Source organism: Colossoma macropomum, unplaced genomic scaffold, assembly GCF_904425465.1.
Source record: "Colossoma macropomum unplaced genomic scaffold, Colossoma_macropomum, whole genome shotgun sequence".
NCBI classification, from domain to species: Eukaryota; Metazoa; Chordata; class Actinopteri; order Characiformes; family Serrasalmidae; genus Colossoma; species Colossoma macropomum.
The window spans coordinates 24,676,219-24,696,546 of record NW_023494806.1 but is presented as its reverse complement, the minus strand read 5'-3'; the positions used below and the strand labels follow the sequence as shown (position 1 = coordinate 24,696,546).

The 20,328-nt window shown below is 39.4% G+C and overlaps 2 protein-coding genes across 3 annotated transcripts in view; one reads left to right on the top strand and one right to left on the bottom strand.

Annotated features, from left to right (window-relative positions):
* The first annotated feature begins 3,733 nt into the window (after positions 1–3,733).
* Positions 3,734–15,362, top strand: paqr3a (progestin and adipoQ receptor family member IIIa). Of its 2 annotated transcripts, none has more exons than XM_036598387.1 (7): positions 3,734–4,014; positions 4,826–5,048; positions 5,840–6,002; positions 6,568–6,723; positions 11,296–11,493; positions 13,542–13,632; positions 13,719–15,362. In XM_036598387.1, exons 2-7 carry the CDS (start codon positions 4,861–4,863, stop codon positions 13,859–13,861), a joined length of 939 nt encoding a protein of 312 aa, XP_036454280.1. In that variant the 5' UTR covers positions 3,734–4,014; positions 4,826–4,860; the 3' UTR covers positions 13,862–15,362. The 2 variants fall into 2 exon arrangements, with proteins under 2 accessions (XP_036454280.1, XP_036454281.1); XM_036598388.1 differs by lacking the exon at positions 3,734–4,014 and adding an exon at positions 4,021–4,279.
* A 178-nt stretch (positions 15,363–15,540) lies between these two features.
* The window catches only part of bmp2k (BMP2 inducible kinase), a 45,008-nt gene continuing 40,220 nt past the window's right edge, over positions 15,541–20,328 (bottom strand). Inside the window, 1 exon segment of the mRNA XM_036598389.1 lies at positions 15,541–18,202. Within this exon segment, the coding sequence (XP_036454282.1) occupies positions 16,806–18,202 (1,397 nt within the window). The 3' untranslated portion in view covers positions 15,541–16,805.

Here is a 20,328-nt window from a genome sequence, read left to right as displayed (position 1 = left end):
CGCGAGCTCTTAGAATGCTACAGACCCCATCTATCCAGATGCCAACATGAACACTCAAAGAACCCTTTTCATGATTAAAGTGTTTTTTGCATCATGAAAGGGTTCTTCGGAATGATGGAACATTTGTATCAATGTGCTATAGACGGTTCTATGAAAGCACCCAAAAGGCTTCTTCTATTGTTACAAGCTTGACACCATTTTCAAAAAAGTTCTATATAGCTCCATCAGTCTGAAGAACATAGTTCATGAGACCAGATGCTATGGGACCGAAGTCTGGAGATTTAGATTGGAGCAATGGTTGGATGTCAGATAGAGACTGCTTTTTTCTGTTCTGTTTTTCATAAGGGCATGAAAAAGGTACAAAATATAGTTCTTTTAGGACTTATGTTAAACTGCTAAAGGTAGGCTATATGTCTTTAGGAGGCAAAGCACTTACTCAGTAGGACATTATTACAGTGGAGTTATTAATGTATGTTGTGGAAGCAAAGGCAGAGAAGGCTGATATTTGACCAAAAGGTCTGGTTCTGTTTTTATAGAACTGTGCAAGAGAAGGACCAAGAAAAAGGGAAGAGAAATGAACATCAGTGTGACGAAGAGATCTGAAGGGCTTGAAAACTGATGCCAAGCTAGCTTTGTTTCTGCTTAACAGGTAATTATTTTGCTTGGTGAGTTTTGGTGTAATTTGTTATCGTAAGTGTCACACAATCTGTGTTTAGCCCTGAGTGCCATTCCCTTGGATGTAGCTTGTAAAAGCATGATGCTTGCTCCTGCTGGAACTCTGGGACTTTCTGTTATTGTGTGCATGCATGTCTTTTGAGGGAGGGACTTTAGAGACTACCATTCAGAAGTTTGGAACTACTGGTTTTATGAATAATTTGTGTTATTTCATATATAACAATAACTACTTATACAATGTTGATTTAAATCTTTTAAACTGGACACCACAAGTTAGTTACATCTTATTACATGTAATTACATGGATTTATATATTGTAAATTCTGCACTGAAATTTCTATTTACAATAGTTTTTGTCACTATATCTACCTAATCAGTCATCTACAGCTCCACTGATCATTCTGTACACATTTAACCTTTCTTCTTTTTTTGTTTTTACAGCTATCTACTACTTTTTCACAAATTTATAAGATTAGCAAACTGAATTTTATCATTTTATACATTTATCTTAAATGGAATTGGTTTTATATGGAAAACAGTGATTCCAAACATTTGAACAGTTAATGTTAGTGTACATGGAAGGCACTGAAGGGAGGGGATGGACTCCTGGCAGAAGTTAGCAAGAACTGTTAATGTTGATTAATTACCAGCAATAAGGAGCATTTAATTATCTTTATTTAACAGTTAATCAACACTTTGTTAAATATTTCTACATAATTTATCCATTTAGATGCAAACAAAGTCATTCAGAGAGGTTTGATGTGAAATGGTTCACTGTAGAGAAATTTACCAAATCAGATTTCTTTACAGTGGTGGCGACAGGAACCAGGGGTCATGACATCTACAACTCATTTTTTTTTTTCACTATCCAGTATCCATTGAACTTCTTTTTATACAAGTTTTTATATGTAACATTTGGGTATTTTTTGGGTTGTAGGCCAGAACCTCGTCACAAAACTATCATAAAGCAAGATGTCAGGCACCATGCAGTTTAACCTGACTTGTAGCCATTTAGTGTTACCTTTCTGTGAGATTTTAGAGGCATTGAACTCTTTAGATGTCTGGTTCCCATCACCACTGTTGTTTGACACAGCGAGTTTCTAGAGAACAGAGCATTTTACTTCAAACCACTCTAAGGAGATTGTTTACAGTATAATTTAATGATGCAGATTTTTTTAACATTTCTCCTTCAATGATTTTGCACTCTGTGGTTGTATGAGCTCTGCCTGCTTGTTATCCTCATTCTCACTGTTTCTCTGAGCTGTGACGAGCTCTGCTTTTCACTGCAGAAGCAGCAAATTCTATGAACTGTATGTAGTTTCTTTTGATATTAGGTTTTATCTGAATAACTGAGAGGGCAGCAGCAGAATTACTTAGTCTAAAACAATAACAGTTAAAGGAATGAAGTAATTGTCTTTTAGTTGCCTTTGTCAGTACATTTCTATATAATCTCATTTTTCTTTATTTTAATGCCACTGCTTCAAAGCCTGTGAATTCCACTGCTTATCCCAGAGAGTTAACATCTAACACTTGCGTTCTGATTTGATCCAAATGAGCCTATCGTGGGCGCAAAAAATAAGGCCTATTGAAGACTTCAGTCAGGACCCTTTCAGGTCAGCTTCATAACTCCACAGTACGATATGAGATTAATATCTTACTTTGCCCACTCGGGCCATTTAATGTCCTCACTCTGGGGAATTCCTTGGATGTGTGATTGTCCTCATTTGAAGTTTTATTTATTCTGTATTTAATTCATTTTCATGTCAACATGCCCTCAACCTCGATTTCACGCCCTCTAATGGAGATGGAGACTCTAAATGACACTCTCTCAGATCTCTCACCATCCTTCACTGTTTTTTTACAAGTTGTGTAGCTTGTGAAAACCAAGCATCCCTCACACACATTTTACAGGTCATAAGGTGCAGCCGCCCTTTAGAGTGAAGAAACGGAGGATCCCTTCCTGAAACAAGAAACAGCTAAGGAGGGAGTTGTCAGATAAATGTTTTGAGAATCAAGAACATTTCATTTTCAGTGTCTTGCCCTGACAGTCTATCCTTCTCTCACACAAACACCTGAATGTACACACATGATAAGAACCTCATCATGTCTGTAAGATTTTAAGTTATAATCTTAACCCATACGAAACAGAAGAGAAATGGCAAACTACTGTTTGCATTAAAATAATAGTAAAGAACATGCACACATTAAAAAAGACTGTATTTTATGTTACTCATTCCTGCCACATCAGTTTAAAGAGCAATTCTTTACATTTTACAATATGTTTAAATACAGCTTTTATGTGAAAAATTATGGACCTGGATAACATTTTCCTTCACAGAATCAAGTTTGTTTTCAAATTTATTGAAAAGCCACTTTGCAGGTGAGCTGAACATGTTAAAAACCAGTAAGGTTACAAAAACAAATTAATGAGTGTAAATTGGTGCAAGAACAGGCTACAGCAGAATTTCCACTAGTTTAAATATTATGAAAAATTAGATGAAATAAAGTGAACGAAGTGTATATTCATGTTGTTTTACAATATGAGCAGCAGGACTTTTTTTCTCCTTCTCTGTTGTGGCAGTAAAAATTTTGACTTGTGTTAATAAGGACTTATTTTCTCAAATATATATAATAATACATGTTAGAATCTTAAATAATGTCTTAGTATCTTGAAATAATTACTACCTCAAAATGCTGATTTAGTATCTTGTTTGAATTAGCTATTTTCTCAAAACATTGGGAAATAATGACTTGATATCTCAAAAATAATGACTTTTTATGTCAAAATAACATGACATAGTATCCCACAATTTCTTCGTAACTCAAAATCTTGAGAAAATAAGTCAATTTGAAATGTTAAATCGATACTCTGAGGTGTTTATTTCGAGATACTAAGTCAATATTTTGTGAAAATATACCATTATTTCGAGATATTCAGCCAATATTTTAAGGTAATAAGTCATTATTTTAGCTAAGCCAATTTTTTTTTTGCATACTCCTACCTAGCAGGAGTGGCCATCCATAAGAGAGAGTCAGACAGGTTTTTGTTACCTAACCCAGCCGGGTTTTAGATAGAGCTACAGTTTACAGTGCTGTGTTCTGGCCTGACAGGCGATAAATCACATTCACTCTGTTTCTGTAGAAACGCTTCCCTGACCGGTTCAGGCAGTGTAGGCTAACTTACCACTGTCTGGTAGCTGTAGTCAGCGAATTAGCCAGCAGGCTTACAGCTAGCTGAGATTAGCTATCAAGATGGGGCATGGACCGGTTGTTGTTAATGATTCACTCGTCGAAATAGACAAATGGACTGCTTTGTAGAAATAATTAGTTGATTCAGTGGTAAGTGAACGCGAGTCAGTGACGGAGTGAACATGTTGTGACATGTCTGTCTGAGAAAGCCCAGTAGCTAGCAGGTTAGCTAGTTGCTAGCTAGCTAGCTTATGTGTCTGCTGAGTTTAAAGTTAGCGAGCTGTGAGATGTAGCTAATCAGCTACAGATGTCTAGCTAGCGTTGAATGACGTTTTTTTATTTTTGCGCTGGAGTAACCCGAAGAATTGGATACGGTTTACTCGCAGCCTCTCCTTTATCTGCCTGTTTTTTGAAAGTATGTTAAAAGAAAACAGATTGTTGTGCCGAAATTCAAGTTTAGAAGACCTTGTCAGTGTTTAGTAGCCTCAAGCTAGCATTAACGTTACATTGCGTAAATATTCTTAGCTGGGCTGGGAACTTGTTGATTAGCTAGCTAGCTATTAGGATCACTGCTATTAAATGGTTTCAGCTAATTTTTTTTCTGTCATTAATGTTAGCGGGCTTGAAGTGTATGCTCACTCATGTCTTTCAGTCGGCATTTAGCTGCGTTTCACAGAGCAGCTTAAACATTAAGTTCGCTGTCCAGCTAACTACGATGTTAGCTTATTATTCGAAATTTCCGTTCCCCCTTAAATCCAACAGTTGCTGACTTGGATAAAATAAGCCAGAATGTAACTGCTGCACATTTAAGGTGGAACTGAATATTCGAATAGGAAGCCAATTTAAGCTCAGACAGCTAACGCTGGCTAACTAGCTAGCTTAGTTTGTTGAGCAAACCAGGGTGCATAATTGCAACTGTCCGCACTGTTGTGACTAATCCTAAGACATTTGTGTTTCCTAGCTCCTGCTCTATGAGTGAGACTGAGTGAAGCCACCATGCCTTCAGCCAAGGTGCTGAAGAATACACAGTACATAGAACTGGGTAGTTATCAGTACTGGCCCGTTCTTGTTCCCAGAGGAATACGCCTGTACACCTATGAGCAGGTGCCGGGATTTCTGAGGGAAAACCCTTACATTACGGATGGATACAGAGCATACCTCACGTCTAGACTTTGTATTAAAAGGTGAGTGCCACTGTGCAGGTTAGGTATGTCTTTTTGGAAAAAGTAATGTTTTGCCTGAGATAAGTGAAAAACAATTAATTTCCTTGGCCATTAATGAATTGACAGACTATTACCAAACCTTAACAGGTAACACTTTACTGAAGGGCTGCATCTGTAAGGCCACATAACACTAATGTAGGCCTTTTATGACAACTGACATAAATCTACATACACGTCTAGCTTTATAAAGGCTTATTCCAAGTGTCAGTTATCATAAAGGCTGCTTTTGTCCATTTTGATTTCATTTGAGCTCAGCAAGTGTTATGACAACTGATGCTTGATGGAAAAAGCTTTTACAAATGTCTACATAGGTTTATGTTTGTTGTCATCAAAGGCTTGTATATGTGTTCTGTAGCCTTAGGAAAGTGTTCCTTTTCCAAAACCAGTACTAAAAGCTTACGATGCTGATGCTGATCTGAAATTTTTTCTTTAAAAACTACTAAGCTACGCATAAAGCAAGCTATTTTTAAATTGAAGCACTTCACTTAAGATGAGCGTCTAAACGTAGCCTACTCTGACCACCCCACGATAAGAAATGATATTTCAGTGTGTATGATATTTCAGGTTAGATGTGTTACAGGACTGGATCAGATTCACTCAATCATTGTTTTCCCTTTGATATTCGATTCTGCACTTTCTGCTGTTAATGTCCCGATACCAATACCCATCGATATTGATGTGCCATTTCTAATTATTTTACAAAATAGCGTTGTCTTCTGTCACTTACTCGGATGTTCTTGTTCTCTTTATAGTCTCTTTATCCTTTCCAATGAGACTGTGAACATTTGGAGCCATCTGCTAGGTTTCTTCTTGTTCTTCTCACTGGGAGTGTATGACATGGTGTCTGTGCTACCAATGGTTGGAGCCTCCAGGGAGGACTATGTCATCTACTCTATAGGCCTCTTCTGCTTCCAGGTGTGTCCTTTTTACTTGTATTACCCTTCCACAGTATGCAGTTTACATTGTCTTTACAAATATTCCACGCTCAACACATTCCGCATTTTACAGTCCTGTGGCACTTTTTGAAGTCTGCTAATCTAAAGATTGTAGTTGTTAGAGTGCTATCATTCTGTTTTCGTAGTTGTAGAAAGAAGGAAAATAGCATCCTCCTACTTTGGCAGCTACTCTTTCAAGCATACGGCGGTAGCACAGAGACTCTGCTAATTCCCAGAACATACACTTTGAACGTCATGCCAAAACATTCAAAGAAAAAATGGCATGACAGTGAATATGGAACTGTGGGTAAGATAGGTAGTGTAAAGACTGAACCTTATGTAACCGAAGGATTTTATATTTTATGTTTAAGAAAGCATAGAATTGTGGGCGAACCCTACTCACAGTAAGTGAAATTCGCAAATGGGTAGGCGCTTGTTTACAAACATGAAATTAACCTGTTAAATTTCTTTGTTCGTCTGTCAACATGGTATTGAGGGTAAGTGCCAGTTTAAGACCCATGTTTTACCAGTCTTGATATGCTTAGGTGTGCATGCTGTGTTCAGTGGGCTATCACCTGTTCTGCTGCCACCGCTCTGAAAAGACCAGTCGGCGCTGGATGGCCCTGGACTATGCTGGAATCTCTATTGGAACCTTGGGATGCTATGTTCTGGGGGTGTTCTACGCCTTTTACTGCAATAACGTATGTAACACCCAAAATAGATTTGTTTTAGATAATTTACACCTTGTTGTTTTTTGTGTCTTGAGTATCAAGTTTATGTCTGGAGGGGATTATCCACATAAAAATGCAGAGGTAAATGCAACCAAGACGCATTTAAAACATCCAAAACATTTAAATCCAGTTCTGCAGACCACTTCAGAATGTGATCTGAGACATATTTTATCCAGATATTGTACAAGGGTAAATATATTTGGACAGCCTAATACTAGGGGACGCGATGCCACAATCTCATGGGGCCATATACATTATATCTGAAATATTTGGCTTAATGTGGGTGGAAATGTGGATTTATTAGGGTGGGAAAACTGTAAACTTTCAAAACAAATAAGCGAGGTGTGTATTCAGAGCTCACAGTAGGGGCAGTGGGGTTCGCACAGACAACAGGTCTGTCGTTACTCCAGGCATGTAAAGTAAGTTAGCATGGCTGAAAAGTATTGTTTGTGTGTTTTGCGTATTCTGAGAATGAATTATATGGGGTAAAAATAAACATTATGCCTTGCAAGTGAAAAACATTTCAGTAGCCAGTGATTGTGTTTGCTACCTGACTTGTGTTGCTTGTGTTATCCACTTGTTCTCGGAAGGTTAAAAGAGCACAGACTACAGGAATTTGGGGAGACGTACCCTTGTTTTTGGTAGATTTTGCCGCAATCCATTGCCAGATCTTAAATAAGTAGTCCCCAGATGTGTGTTCTTGTTACTCCTATCCCATCCCCTGGTTCTACAAATGGGTAAGGGACTGCTGATGTTTGATTTTGGGCTTCATTGCTAAGCTCAAGTTCAGTAGCCTACTTTGCCAGCCTGTGCACTGGGCTATTTAGCTTAATTCAAGTGTCAGTCAGTTTGGTTAATCTGTACTTTGCCTTTGTTCCTAAACCAGTTTAGTGTTTTTCAGCTCCAACACACCAACTTCAGTAGAGGGGAACATGAATTATTTAACTGATTACTTGGGTCAGGTGTGCTTAGACCAAGGAAACCACTAAAATACGCAGGACTCCAGGATCAGGGATAGACGTCTACTACCTGACAGGAGCCTGAAAGGGCCCAACAAGATATTGGATTAATGAAATATGAGGATTGGATTGACTTGGATTTGCTATCTAATATGGGATTTTAAAAGATTATGCCTGCTTAACTTTCTCTCTCATCTCTCTCACACATATGTACTAGTATATTGCTGTATCTTGTATCTCCAAAATGATAACTTTACAGTAGAAGTCACTGGAACCAGACTTTTTGGCAAGTAATTTTGGCCTGTTTCTTTTGGTCCATTCTTCATGAAATTTACACATAATGTAAAGGTCATCAGGCATTTTCAAACTATGCCACAAACGTCAGACAGCAGCGATATGCACTAGTACAGTACATACAAATACATATACTAGACTAGTTCAGCAAAGCCAGTCATACTAACTGTTCGCCAGGGACCTATCATTTACCATGGATTCAGATGTTTCACAGTAGCTACCAGCCAGAAACAAATGTTGATGTTAGAGTACATCTTCGTACCAGTTATGTTAGTGTTGCTTACAGCAAAAACTCAGCTTTCAGATGTGTGAAGAGGTTTTTTTCGTTATTTTTTTGACTATCAAGCGCTTTGTAACAAAGCAAAGTGATGTAAAATAGTGTCTGCGATAATCCATCTCTGTTAGTGTGTGAAAGCAGGGGCTTCAATTTCATGCCTGTGCAGGCTTCTAGTGCAAAAGTATGATTTTTCTAGGCAGCAACCATATTTTGCATAGAACAGGAAAAAGTGAGGGAACAACACAGGCAGTTGGTTGTTGCACTACAAACAGGTTTACATATTATGTGATACATAACAATTAGATTTCAATCTAGCTAACTGGAGCCGTGTCTGACTACCATGTGCAAATGCATGTGGTTGAATCTTATCAGAATTACAATACAGATAAGAGTTGCATTAAGTGGCCGGATCAACTACACTCGTTTTAGGGCATCATAACATCACTTTTGTCTTCAGTTTCTTGTGGCTTGGTAAGGGCTGATATTGGTTTAGTAAGCTGCACTCAGCAGCTCTGCACAGACTGAACACCTCTTAGCAAGGGTGAGATTGAAGCTTGCAAATTCAGCATTTAGGCAAATTCCAATTCAAGCGGAAGTAAACTGTCCCATGTGATTGACATGAAAAGATGAGTGTTTACAGCATGCCTGTGGCATGTGTATGTGTGTGTATGTGTGTGGGGTGAGATTTAGACGGGGTAGATTAATTAGTTGGCCTGAGGAGCGTCGTCCCATAGCGGTCTAACAGCAGATGGTCGTCCTGCTTTTGTTGTGGGCATATGCTACCTGTGCAACAGTTCACCTTTTGCAGCAGAAAACACTTGTGCGTGATGCTGTACATGGAGCTTATAGGTGGTGAAATGAACTTTTAACTGTTTCTCAAAGCTAGACTACACACAACAGTAAGTTAATGTCCTTTCAACATTTGTCGTATAGTGTAATATTGGTACAAAGCTAGCTGCATAACATCCTCTCTCTTGACTGCTTGACTCAACATATTTGGCTGAGAACAGAGTCTTCTTTGTCTCAAGCAAGCGACGAGCAGAGCTTTTAGAGAAACTTGGATCTGGAACATCCGATGCAGGCGGCTAGCTCTTGTCCCCCAACTCCCACTTGCTCTTTGCGGTGCGCCACTGCGATTGGCCATGTCGTTTTGCGCACTGCCTCCCTCCTCCCCCACCCCTCCACATATTGGAAGTGCTGGCTTATTGTGCCCCAGAATGCGGTGGAAATCTGCTCCAGCCCAAAGCAGATGGCCGCGTTCGTGGACCCACTCCGTCACTCCTGTTCCCCACCATATGACATTCACACGTGGGTGAGCCATCTCCACTCTCCCCCTGCCAAGTGTTTAGCTTTGCTTTTTGGGTGACTACTCAATCAGCCAAGTCCCCCAAGAGAAAGAGAGACTGTTTTCTTTCTTTCTCTCTCTCACTCACTCGCTTCTTCTCACACTCATTTTCTCCATCCAGCACACAAGGAAGTTTATTTAGGCAATGGTGTAGGACACTTTCAGACTTAGACTCAGAATCCCTTTATGGGCTTTGCATGTACTAGAAGTTTGTCTTGGTGAAATTGGTACGAACATTTATTGATGTGTCAGTGTGTGCATGTGTGTGTGTGCGTGTGTGTGTGTGTGTGTGCGTGTGTGTGTTTGTGCCCAGTTTTAGTGTACATTTTCAGGAACTTTAGCTGCCATGTAGTTTTGGCCTGTGTGAGCCATGCTAATGTATTACTTCTAAACAACCACATGTTCAGCTCTGTCTCCTCATTATTCAACATCCACACGTGGCACTCGGAGCAGACAGCTTTCACACGCGCAGCGGACTGAACCAGAGTCCGTTGGAAGAGAATGTCAGACCACCAACCTAAGGAGGACCAGAGAATGGTTCTGGGCTTGAAAACAGCTGTCATACTTGACCAAACATACTGAACTCGCAGAGAAAGTGGGCCTGGGTTTAGAAAAACAGCTCTGGTGTGAAAACACCCTTAGATCGAGTGGTTTGGCTGGTTGAGTTGTATTTGAATGTCCCCTAAAGCCAGACATACATTGTGAGATTTTAGAAATCCTGTTCTTTTGTGACTCACGCTGTAAGTTTGAATAGACTATCATGTACGGACAAATTCTTTGATTTATATGCTCATGCTGTATGAAAACGCCCAGTCCATGCTACATGAAATGCCTCTACAGACAGCTCTATGAACAATATCAAATAAAGTTGTCTCAAAATACACTGAGTACTGCGCAAACACACTGAGAAACTGAACAGCTTTGCTAGCACAGTGCACTGAAACTAAACAAGGTCATGATATACACTGTAGGACAATAACCTCTCTACAGCCTATTTATACAGCATATAAGACAGTTTTACACAATCAGTGATGGCAGTTATACCTTGTAATTTTATTGTCCAGCAGAGTAAAGTCGGCATATACAGACTTTAGTTTCGCAATTCTTGACTTTCTTGCCTTTGTTTTGCTTCCCTACATCTTTCCACTTGTATTAGGGAAGTGGTTATGATTGTGTGTATATTAAAAAGGGCTAAAATTGCACGGAGAATTTTTGGCAGGAATTTGCTAAGGCAGGGTGTTTAAAGTGATCAGTGACTTTGTGTCCAACTGCCACAGTGTCAGAAACACTTCTCTGTGTGAGCAGGCCCCCATTTACTGCCAGCTTGAGTCGTTTGTTCATTAGCACAGCAGCGTACGCTCAGCTTACGTCCACAGTGTCAGCTGGTATCACATAGATTTGTTAAATTCATTCATTAGGGGGCGCTGAAGAGAAATCTGGAACCAAACCTCTGTTCTTCAGACTAGCTCAAAAGAGTTAAATGAGATGGATGGTTTTGAATGATTTGTTTAAAAAAAAATTAAGAATTTTGCACCGTACTGCGTGTTCTCTCATTATATTTGATTTCCTAACTCATTCTCACTTGTGTGTCACCTGTATGGGATGAAGGCATGTGATCTTGCAGTATGTGATTTTGTTCTTCACTTTTCCGGTCCTGTTTTTTCCAGTACTGGCGGCAGGTGTACTTGGTCACGGTCCTGGCCATGACACTGGGAGTGTTCTTTGCCCAGATACACCCCCATTACTTGACCAAGAACTGGCAGAAGCTGCGTTCGGTCATCTTCTGCTCTGTAGCTGGCTACGGCCTCATCCCTACCTTCCACTGGATCTGGCTCAGTGGAGGTTTCAGCTCTGCCATTGTACAGGTAAGCCTGTGCTTCAGGCTGTTTGATCTTTAGCTTAGCTGTGCTGCTTCAGAAATATTGCAGCAGCATAGTTTGGTGGTTTCAGGTTTTGTGTTCGTTACTAGTGCTGAACAGTATTTGGGGGTCAAAAACTTACCCAGATAAACTGTTCCCAAACTGAATTAATGATCGCTCGAGCAGTGAAAAGGGGGTGCTTAGGGGAATTGAGACATTGGTTCAGTATTCTGGTTGGGACTGGATATGAACAGTTTACTAATATCATGATAATGTTGCTACATACTGCAATTATGATACAGCTCCAACGTAATTAAAGCGCCCTTGTTATGATATGGTTGAAGATTGGTCTGTATCATTTTTTTACTAAAATTATTTGTTTATTGGATCAAGTGAATTCCTTTATTCATCCAGACCCACAGAAGCATCTGTGATAGGTCAGGATGCTCATAAAACACAATGTAACATTCAAAAACTGGTTAAAGGCGCAAATAGCAGTATTGCAAAGACCGATATCACGATGTGTGTGTTTTATAGTGATAACTCATTTCATTAAAAGATATTTTTTCTGTTTAACATAAGTGAGTCTTAGAAGGTTTTTGTTTAAATAAAAAGAAGGAAAAGAGAAAATAAAGAGCAAAAAAAATTAACTGGGCTTCAAGTCCACCTGTGCCTAGTCTTTTTTTTCCATTTAAGAAATATTATTCATTTTAATAATTGAAAAAGTTATGAACAACCTCATTTATATCACACATTTTAACTAGGAACCATTGCTAAAACTTTTCAGCATTTTATGTATTCAGGCTAGGGCTGTTTTCCTTAAGTCGACTAGTTGACATGTTAGCGTACTAATCACATTTATTTTGTCATATATGTATTCACTTATTTATTTTTATAGAAAAAGCTGTAGATATTTCTGTAAAACAAAGTTTGGACCATGTAGATAACGAGTCTTTTTATAAGTTTGTATGTTGTTCTGTTTTACCGAATATGATGATGATGTGTATCAGTCGCACACTGGGTACTGAGGTGAAGGAGCATGCAACGTGGAAAAAAAAAGCAGTAAAAAATTTTCCATGTAGCTGCCCTCTGAAATGTGTAAAGATGATTCAAAGAAGGTGGAACGTCTGCCAACACTATATTACATACTGGGCAACTGTAAATGTGATGTTAGGCCTTTCACTACCACAACATACCATGTGTGCAATGCTAAAAAGTGTCAAGAACACACGAAAATTGAACATGCAGTAAAACTGTAAATAGTGTCTGCTTTATAAATAAAATAATACAATAGGTAATTTCAATAATTACCTTTCTCCCCCCCCTGAAGAATTGGCTTATTTGTAAGGTTTTGCCATGACAGCACACTTGATGCCTACCGTCTAAATAATTGCTAATAAATAAACTAATAAATAAATATTCATTGTAGTAATTTGTAGTTGATTATTCGATAAATATGGAACTATAAAATTTCACTATAAAAGGTTATTGACTGTGTGAGTGAGTGAGTGAGTGATTGAAAGAAAGAAAGAAACAAACAAACAGCCCAAATTGTACAGGGCCCAGTTTCCAAAAGCATGTTATTGTTAAGATCATCTTAACTGATAGAGATAGTATTCCGTATGATGGTCGCTCTACCATTTAAGAAACATCTTTGTATTAAGTTGCTTTTCAGGAAACCCAGCCCAGATTGCTACTGGCCATGTGACTGCGTGTAGTTGCTAGCTCAAAGAAGCTGTCTATTGAAATTAGAAGTAAAATATCTGAGTCAGATAAAATTACATGAAAATAATCATATTGGTTCAAAACTCAAGGTAACAAATAAAGATTACGCATGCTTACTGGATGAGATAATGAATATTTCTTAAGACCACTCAACACTCAACAACATTCAAAGTGGCCTACGAGTTATATGGAGCTTTTCCTGTGTTGTGCAGTATTTCCCAGGGAAGATGGAGTTTTACCATGAGGGCCTTCAGTAACCTTTTCATTTGAAGATTAGTTGTTCCTACATAGGTACATTTTGCGCTTATTTGTTGTTTTGTATTTTTCAGGACTTTGTTCCCAGAGTGCTGATAATGTACTTCTTCGCTTCAGCTGCCTTTGTCTTTTATGTTTCCAAGGTTCCAGAGCGCTACTTCCCAGGTAAAATTGCACAGGGCACAGGAGAATTTACTGTCTTTACACATAAGCCAACTTAATTAACGCTCCAGTGTTCTTTTTACGCAAAGGTCAGCTGAACTACGTGGGCTCCAGCCACCAGGTCTGGCACGTTCTGGTGGTGCTCCTGTTCTACTGGTGGCATCAGTCTGCACTATTCATCACTAATTATCGACACACATACCCCTGTCCTGACTCACCTCTACATGCTTAGGGATTCTTGGGTGTGCCTGAAGAATCAGCTTTGAAAAGGCAGTGGAACTACAATAGGATGATTCCCTTCTAACACACAAGTGAGCCTCATTTAATGCACAGATTTTCTTGCCCAGTAATTGTCCTTCACTGTGCATTTCAGGTAAGCCCCACATTCAGTCCACTGCTAACACTAATCATGACTGCAGGCTGATTTCTGCACTATCGAAGCCCATAGTGAAACCCAAATTGAGTTACCTACATCATAAATGATTCTCTTGCTAGCCATTATCAGAGTTGTTGTAAATATTGTAGAAGTGCCTAGTCATTTAATTTGAAATGCTTTAGTGTTAAGGCGCATCATAAGACACTGCAGTGTTGGGGGTGGGGGGATGAGGAACTCTTATAGGAATGACTCAAAGGTTTCCTGCTAGTTATTTAAAAGCTGGAGGGACTTTCACAGATTGGAATCTTATTTGTGTTCCCACAAGTCATGAGTGCTTTAGAAAGCCATTTACAGCTGTTGGCACCTCAGACTTACGGTTGTCAGTGTTTGGCCAGTGTCTGAGAAACTAGAGCATAGAATGTCATTTCTCAGCAATGAGTAAATTAAAGATTTGCATGGCAGCTCATTCTCACTGAGCAATGATGTTTAGATTTTTTTTTTCTTCCTTTTTGACTTTATGAATCACTCTTGACTGTGGGTTTTTTTTGGTGTTCACATTTAGTTTAAGGTATTGTATATTAATTTACTGTTCCACCCAATTTTTGCTTGTCCAGGTGGAATGAAGGGGAAATATGAACAGCATGAAAATGTTTATACATTAACATTTAACGTTTAAATTTCAAATGCGGCTTCCTGTACACAGACTACATGATGGTATTCGGATTTCATTCATTGCTATGCCAGATGTACCAAAGATTTTGATACTGCAACAAGAGACTTTTGAATACAAACATAAGGCTACACCCACAAAAACAGTATACATTTTCTATTATAACTTTTTAATGTGTAATTAGTATTATTGTTATGTAGTTTGTAACCCTTGCTTTCAATATAATGTCCATTATAGTTTGCATAAAATAGTTTAGCGCAGACTTTTTTTTTTGTAGATCACAAAGTGCAATGCAAAATGTCTGTTACATAAAGTTCACTGGAGCACTAAAGTACTTGTGATACTAAGAATATGATTGTGGTCTGCTTTGTCTTTGAGAATTTGTTAAGCTATAGACACTAGGACCTCAAAATAGTAATTTTTGACTCTACTGTGCTGTCTGCCTTCATATATGTTCATAGATGCTATTTACTGCAGTTTTTTAAATGTACCCAAAATTGACATTTTCTTTCATATTTTCTGCACAAGTACAATGTCATTTTCATATTTCTGGCTATTATTTAATCCTGAATAGCACTGAATATTTTAATTTATTTTCAATGTAAATGTAAATGTTGAGACCACTATGTCAGGTTCATCTCAAATAACTACTGCCACTTTACATAAAATCATTTTATATTCTGTCAACACTTGTTTCAAGAGGTGTTTTTTTTTCCCTATTTTGTCAAATTGAAAGCTGTATGTGATTTAGTACTTAGGATTTAACACACAAGAACGATTTTTCATTCACTAATTTCTAAAGATATGAACTCAAAGAGAAGAAATTTGTTTTTTAAACCATTAACAATATTAAACCAAGGGACGATTCAAAAAAGAAATTCAATAGTTTATTGCATTGTTAGAGAGCAGTGTAGCACGACAAATCAAACAAATAAGAGAAAAGAATAAAGACAGTAAGTATTGCAATGTTAAAAGTTCAGCTGCTAAAAGAAGCTTCAAAAAAAAAAAAAGTTGCTTTAGTCAAAAGATGGTGTGCCAAGTGCTGTAAGACTCAACATTATCCCATATATACTGTAAATCACCCTTTTCTCCTGATTTCCAGTTGTTAGTCTCCCCTTATGATGCCTTACTTTTCAAGGCCTTAAACTGAAGGTGGTACATTCGTTAAGTCCTTTCCCTTTTCGACGAGGGCTAGCTGTTCATGGTTGTAGGTTTATTAAGAGTTTATGTACACACGCACATCAGAAATAGCATATCTGCACTGATGTTTTGGTTACGGGGCTTAGTATGAGTTTCGTGTCAGCTTGGGAGAGATATCTTGCAGCACCAGGAGTCATACAAAACGTTTTTGACTTTCTGTTCCATGGGACATACCAACTCAAATATGGTCTTAAGTGAATCCCTTTTTACTTTAGTATTTTGGGAGAAAAACGATGGCCACAAGAATAAAATCTCTATGAACCGAATGCACTTAAAATGTTGAATTATGCATAGAAAATGGTACATAAAATAAGAATGGAGAAGGCCTACGCTGAAATGATTCTGTTGACACAAATGCGCCACAATAGCCATTTGTGTATTTGAGGTACAGTAAAGCAGGGTGGAGCATACCCATATAAGGCAATATGGTGTGAAACTGACCTATCTAGTAGATCATGCAGGAAGCAACAACCTACACAAGGACCACTTACAACCTTGCGGTCCATGATTGAGCACGCACTTAGATCCCAGATTTAGCAGTGTACTAAATCTAATAAAAACAAAGGATAGCATATTGTCAGCTTTTCACTAATGTTTTCTCAGAGCACATTGTGATGCAGCATAAAAGGCTTCTCAGCGATCTGGTACAGACTAGGTAATGCATAAAAAGTCTTAAAAAACATCCATACACAGGTTCAAGTCAAGTTCAGGGAAAAAAACATTACTCCGAAGTCAAGTTAGGTATTAAAATAGTTTAAAAGCTGTAAAAGTTGGTTTTCAACTAAATCAAAGGTCCATGATCTGTTTGGACACACACTGAGATCACACCACAAAGCTGCCATCTGGTAAATTTCAAAAGGTCGCTTTGACTTTGCATAAAGCAGCAACATTTGCGTGAGTGCCCTCTGTGTGTGCCGGAAGACGAGACATTCACTGCTTTGAGGGAAAAGGTGCAGCTCCGAAGGGGTCAAGATCCATTTGAGGGGTCTGCTGAGACCCACCATGGATCACCAGTTCAGTGAAGGGCACAGCCCCAAAGTCATCCATTTTGTTCCCATCAAACGTGGCATGTAGGGAGCCAGTCCGGGATCTGCCATTGGCCGTGTTGTCACTTTTGTTGTCCCCCAGGCCCGGGTGCTGACCATGCCGAACGCCGTCTTGCGGATGGAAAGGCTTGGCGCCAAAGGGGTCCAACAAGGCCTCTTCAGAAGGCAAAGCCGTTCCCTTCTCTTTAACTTCTCCCATTGAGATGCTGATGTTCTCTTTGGAGGCACTGAGAAACTCATTGCTACTCTGCGAATCTCTTCTGCCCACCTTCTTGTGCCGTCGAACCCGCTCAGGAGTACGGAAGCTGGGCTTGTTGCTCTTCCTACCACTAGTTGGGGTACCATGGTGCCGCTTTCCATTCCCACTACTGGCCTCCTGCTTTGTGCGTCTCTGCCGTGAGGAGAGCTTCTGGAGGCTACGTTGCTTCAGCTTCTGCTGCTGGGGGCTTTGTGCCTCTTCAAAAGGCACATGGCCAAAGATGTCTTCCTGGCTTCTGGAGGTCGGTTCCACGTGGCTGGGCTGGAAGGGCGAGAAGCCAAACACGTCTACACTGGCCGGGGAGACGGGTGGTGTCTGGCCGCTGGTAGCATCGCCACTCCTGCTGGACTTGGAGAGGTTCCTGTTGAAGGGAGCTTTGGTGAAAACATCAAACTCCTCCATGGTGTTTTCCTGGCTTGCCTGCCTAAAAGGGGCCTTGGCAAAAACATCTACACTCTCTGGTGGTGACTCTCCAGGCTGACCACTGCCAACGAATGGCACGGCGCCAAATACGTCCACTTCACTTGCGCTAGGCATGGCGGCGCTGGGTGAATCAGGAGGGGTGATCAGACTGGTTCCAGATTCACCTCTGGCACTTCCCTGTGCAAACGCTGAAGATTTTTCATCCAGCAGTCTCCCTGCACAGGCTTTCACTTTCCTCTGGTCACAGTCTGAGTCCGAGCTATGTTTGTCCTCCTCTTCCTCAACCTCTTCCTCAGAGTCCATGAGCAGAGGCCTCTGGCCCAGGTTCTCTGGCTCAGTGTCTTCATGCTCACTATTAAGGCCTTCATCCTCCTCCACCTCCTCATCTTCACTGCTTTTGGGTGAAGGAGGGTCAGACTCAAAGTCGCTGTCCGATTCCTCCCCTGCTTTATGAGACAGTAGGCCAGAGGAGCTGCTCTTTTTTGTAGGCTTCTGTTCCTTGGCAGATAGTTGGACAGATTCCTCCAAAGCACCTAGTCCAGCAGCGACAACAACCGACTCTATATTTGGTTGCTCTGTTGTGTGTACAGCAGATCCTGATAGAAAAAGACACAGTTGTTAAAATCATGTTTGGTGATGCATGATGAGCATATACATGCGTGTATGGTTTGCACACCACCCAGCATTACGTTCTTAAGGATAAGTGAATTGATACTACAGTCCTTTTAATACCCTATTTGAATTTATTTTAATTGCAATACAGCATTTTACCCTTCAAAACCACAGTGGTTTCTAGAAAAGGATCTGCACAGATGGGCTGTGTCTTAATATGGGAAAGGGTTTAAGGATAATTTAAGGATAAACGAAAAGGCAGTGAAAGGGGGGCCCTCTTTAGACAGAGAACATAATTACTGCTTTGTTCTGTGTTGTATTGTTGTATAATGATGCTGGATTATTGGAGAGTGCAACCTTGATGACATCTTGTATTTTATAGATAAACCCAACAAATTGTGAACTAATAAAACAGAAGTCATAATAACAGAATTATGGAACTCATATGGTCAAAAAGCTGCTCTTTTCCAGTAAAGCCTGTCCTGACTTGACCCCAAGAGGTCCTAAAGACTTATGAGTCCACAAATAAGATTCTTTTAGCTCCAAGAAAAGCTCTTTTTTGATGACTACATACAAAATGGAATGCTGTTTCCAAAACTGTTCATTCCTAATAAGTTTATAAATATAAAAATGTAATTGTTCCACACAAAATGTACTGCCATTTAAATATACTACTGTATGGCAATTAAGAACAAAGCAAACTGAAAACTGTCTTTTTCGTCTTTATCAACATATATAAATAATTACTGAGCTATTTTATACCAACTTTTCCCCCCTCATTTCTAATCCTCAGTATAGCTGGTTGAAGCCATACCCCATGCTGCGCAGGCAGAGCTGCAAATCTGTTACCATCTAAACCCTCCAAACTGGCAAGACTAGACAAAGGGTTAGCCAAGCACTGTGTTATGTATAAGTAAGTTTATAAAAGGCGGGCTGGAGAGAGCTGGAGGGGGGTAAAGAGAAAAGTAAGCGGGAGGGGGGGGAACAAAATTTTAACAACAGTTTGCATGAAGGCAGGGTAGGAGAAACCAAAGGCAGCATCTGTTTAGCTTGTACTAGAAAGATTACAGCCTATCTAATAATGTATAGCTATTAGAATACAGCTACCTCAAGGGCAGCACAACAGAACAACTTTAATCATATAAGAAGATCTAAACTTGGAAATTTATTGAGCGATGTTATTTTCCATGGCTGTCTGCGCTCCAATGACTACACTTGTAAAAGCGCCAATAACATATAATGGTTAAGCCCCCAGACCATGTGGACATATAGGCCTCCTGTAACACTTGAACACAGCGGCTATGTCAGGGTGCTGCTGCAGCCACATGTCCACACAGTGGATTACACGAGACCCCTTATCCTAGGTCAACAGATGCTCAACTGGCTGTGCTGTCCATGTTCATGTTATATGAAAATTAATTATAAACTCCCACTATACTGCTATGGTACGCAACAAAAACAGCATACTTTTGTACTTGCACATTATTTTTGGAAAATTTTGGTCCAAATAGCTGACATGCATCTGACATATGATTTTGGTGTCCTTTGTGTTAAAAATGGTCTCTCGTTTTATCAGTTGTGTATTCTTTTCTTTTTAATATGACAAATAAGGTATATGGTTATATTGTTTGGGTGTCCAGCATGCTTTCTAAGATTACTTGTTTAATCAAGCCTGGACAACAGGATTACAGACGCAGGACACAAAACATACAGCAATAGACATAATTATTATTCATGCTTAATAATGCAACATATGTTTACTGTCCAGTAGGCCATGTTTTGTTCCTACTTCCATGCTCAAAAACAACAGCTAGAGTTGTGCTTGCTGATCAAGAAATGATGAGTTGTACATAACTGAACTGGCTTTTTAAATTTTGCCTGACATTTTTTTTAAGTATATAAAATTCTGTTGACATGAATCTTGGAACATTTATCTCTGTTGGCTGTGCCGCCTAGTTTCAGAGTTCTCTCTCAAACCCTGTATGATGCTATATTAACATTCTCAGTTACTAGCGATATCAGTCATAACTGCACAAATAACTACAACTAATGATGTGCTCAAAAAAATCATCAGATGCATAACATTTTCATTTCATTTGGGAAGGAGATAAAG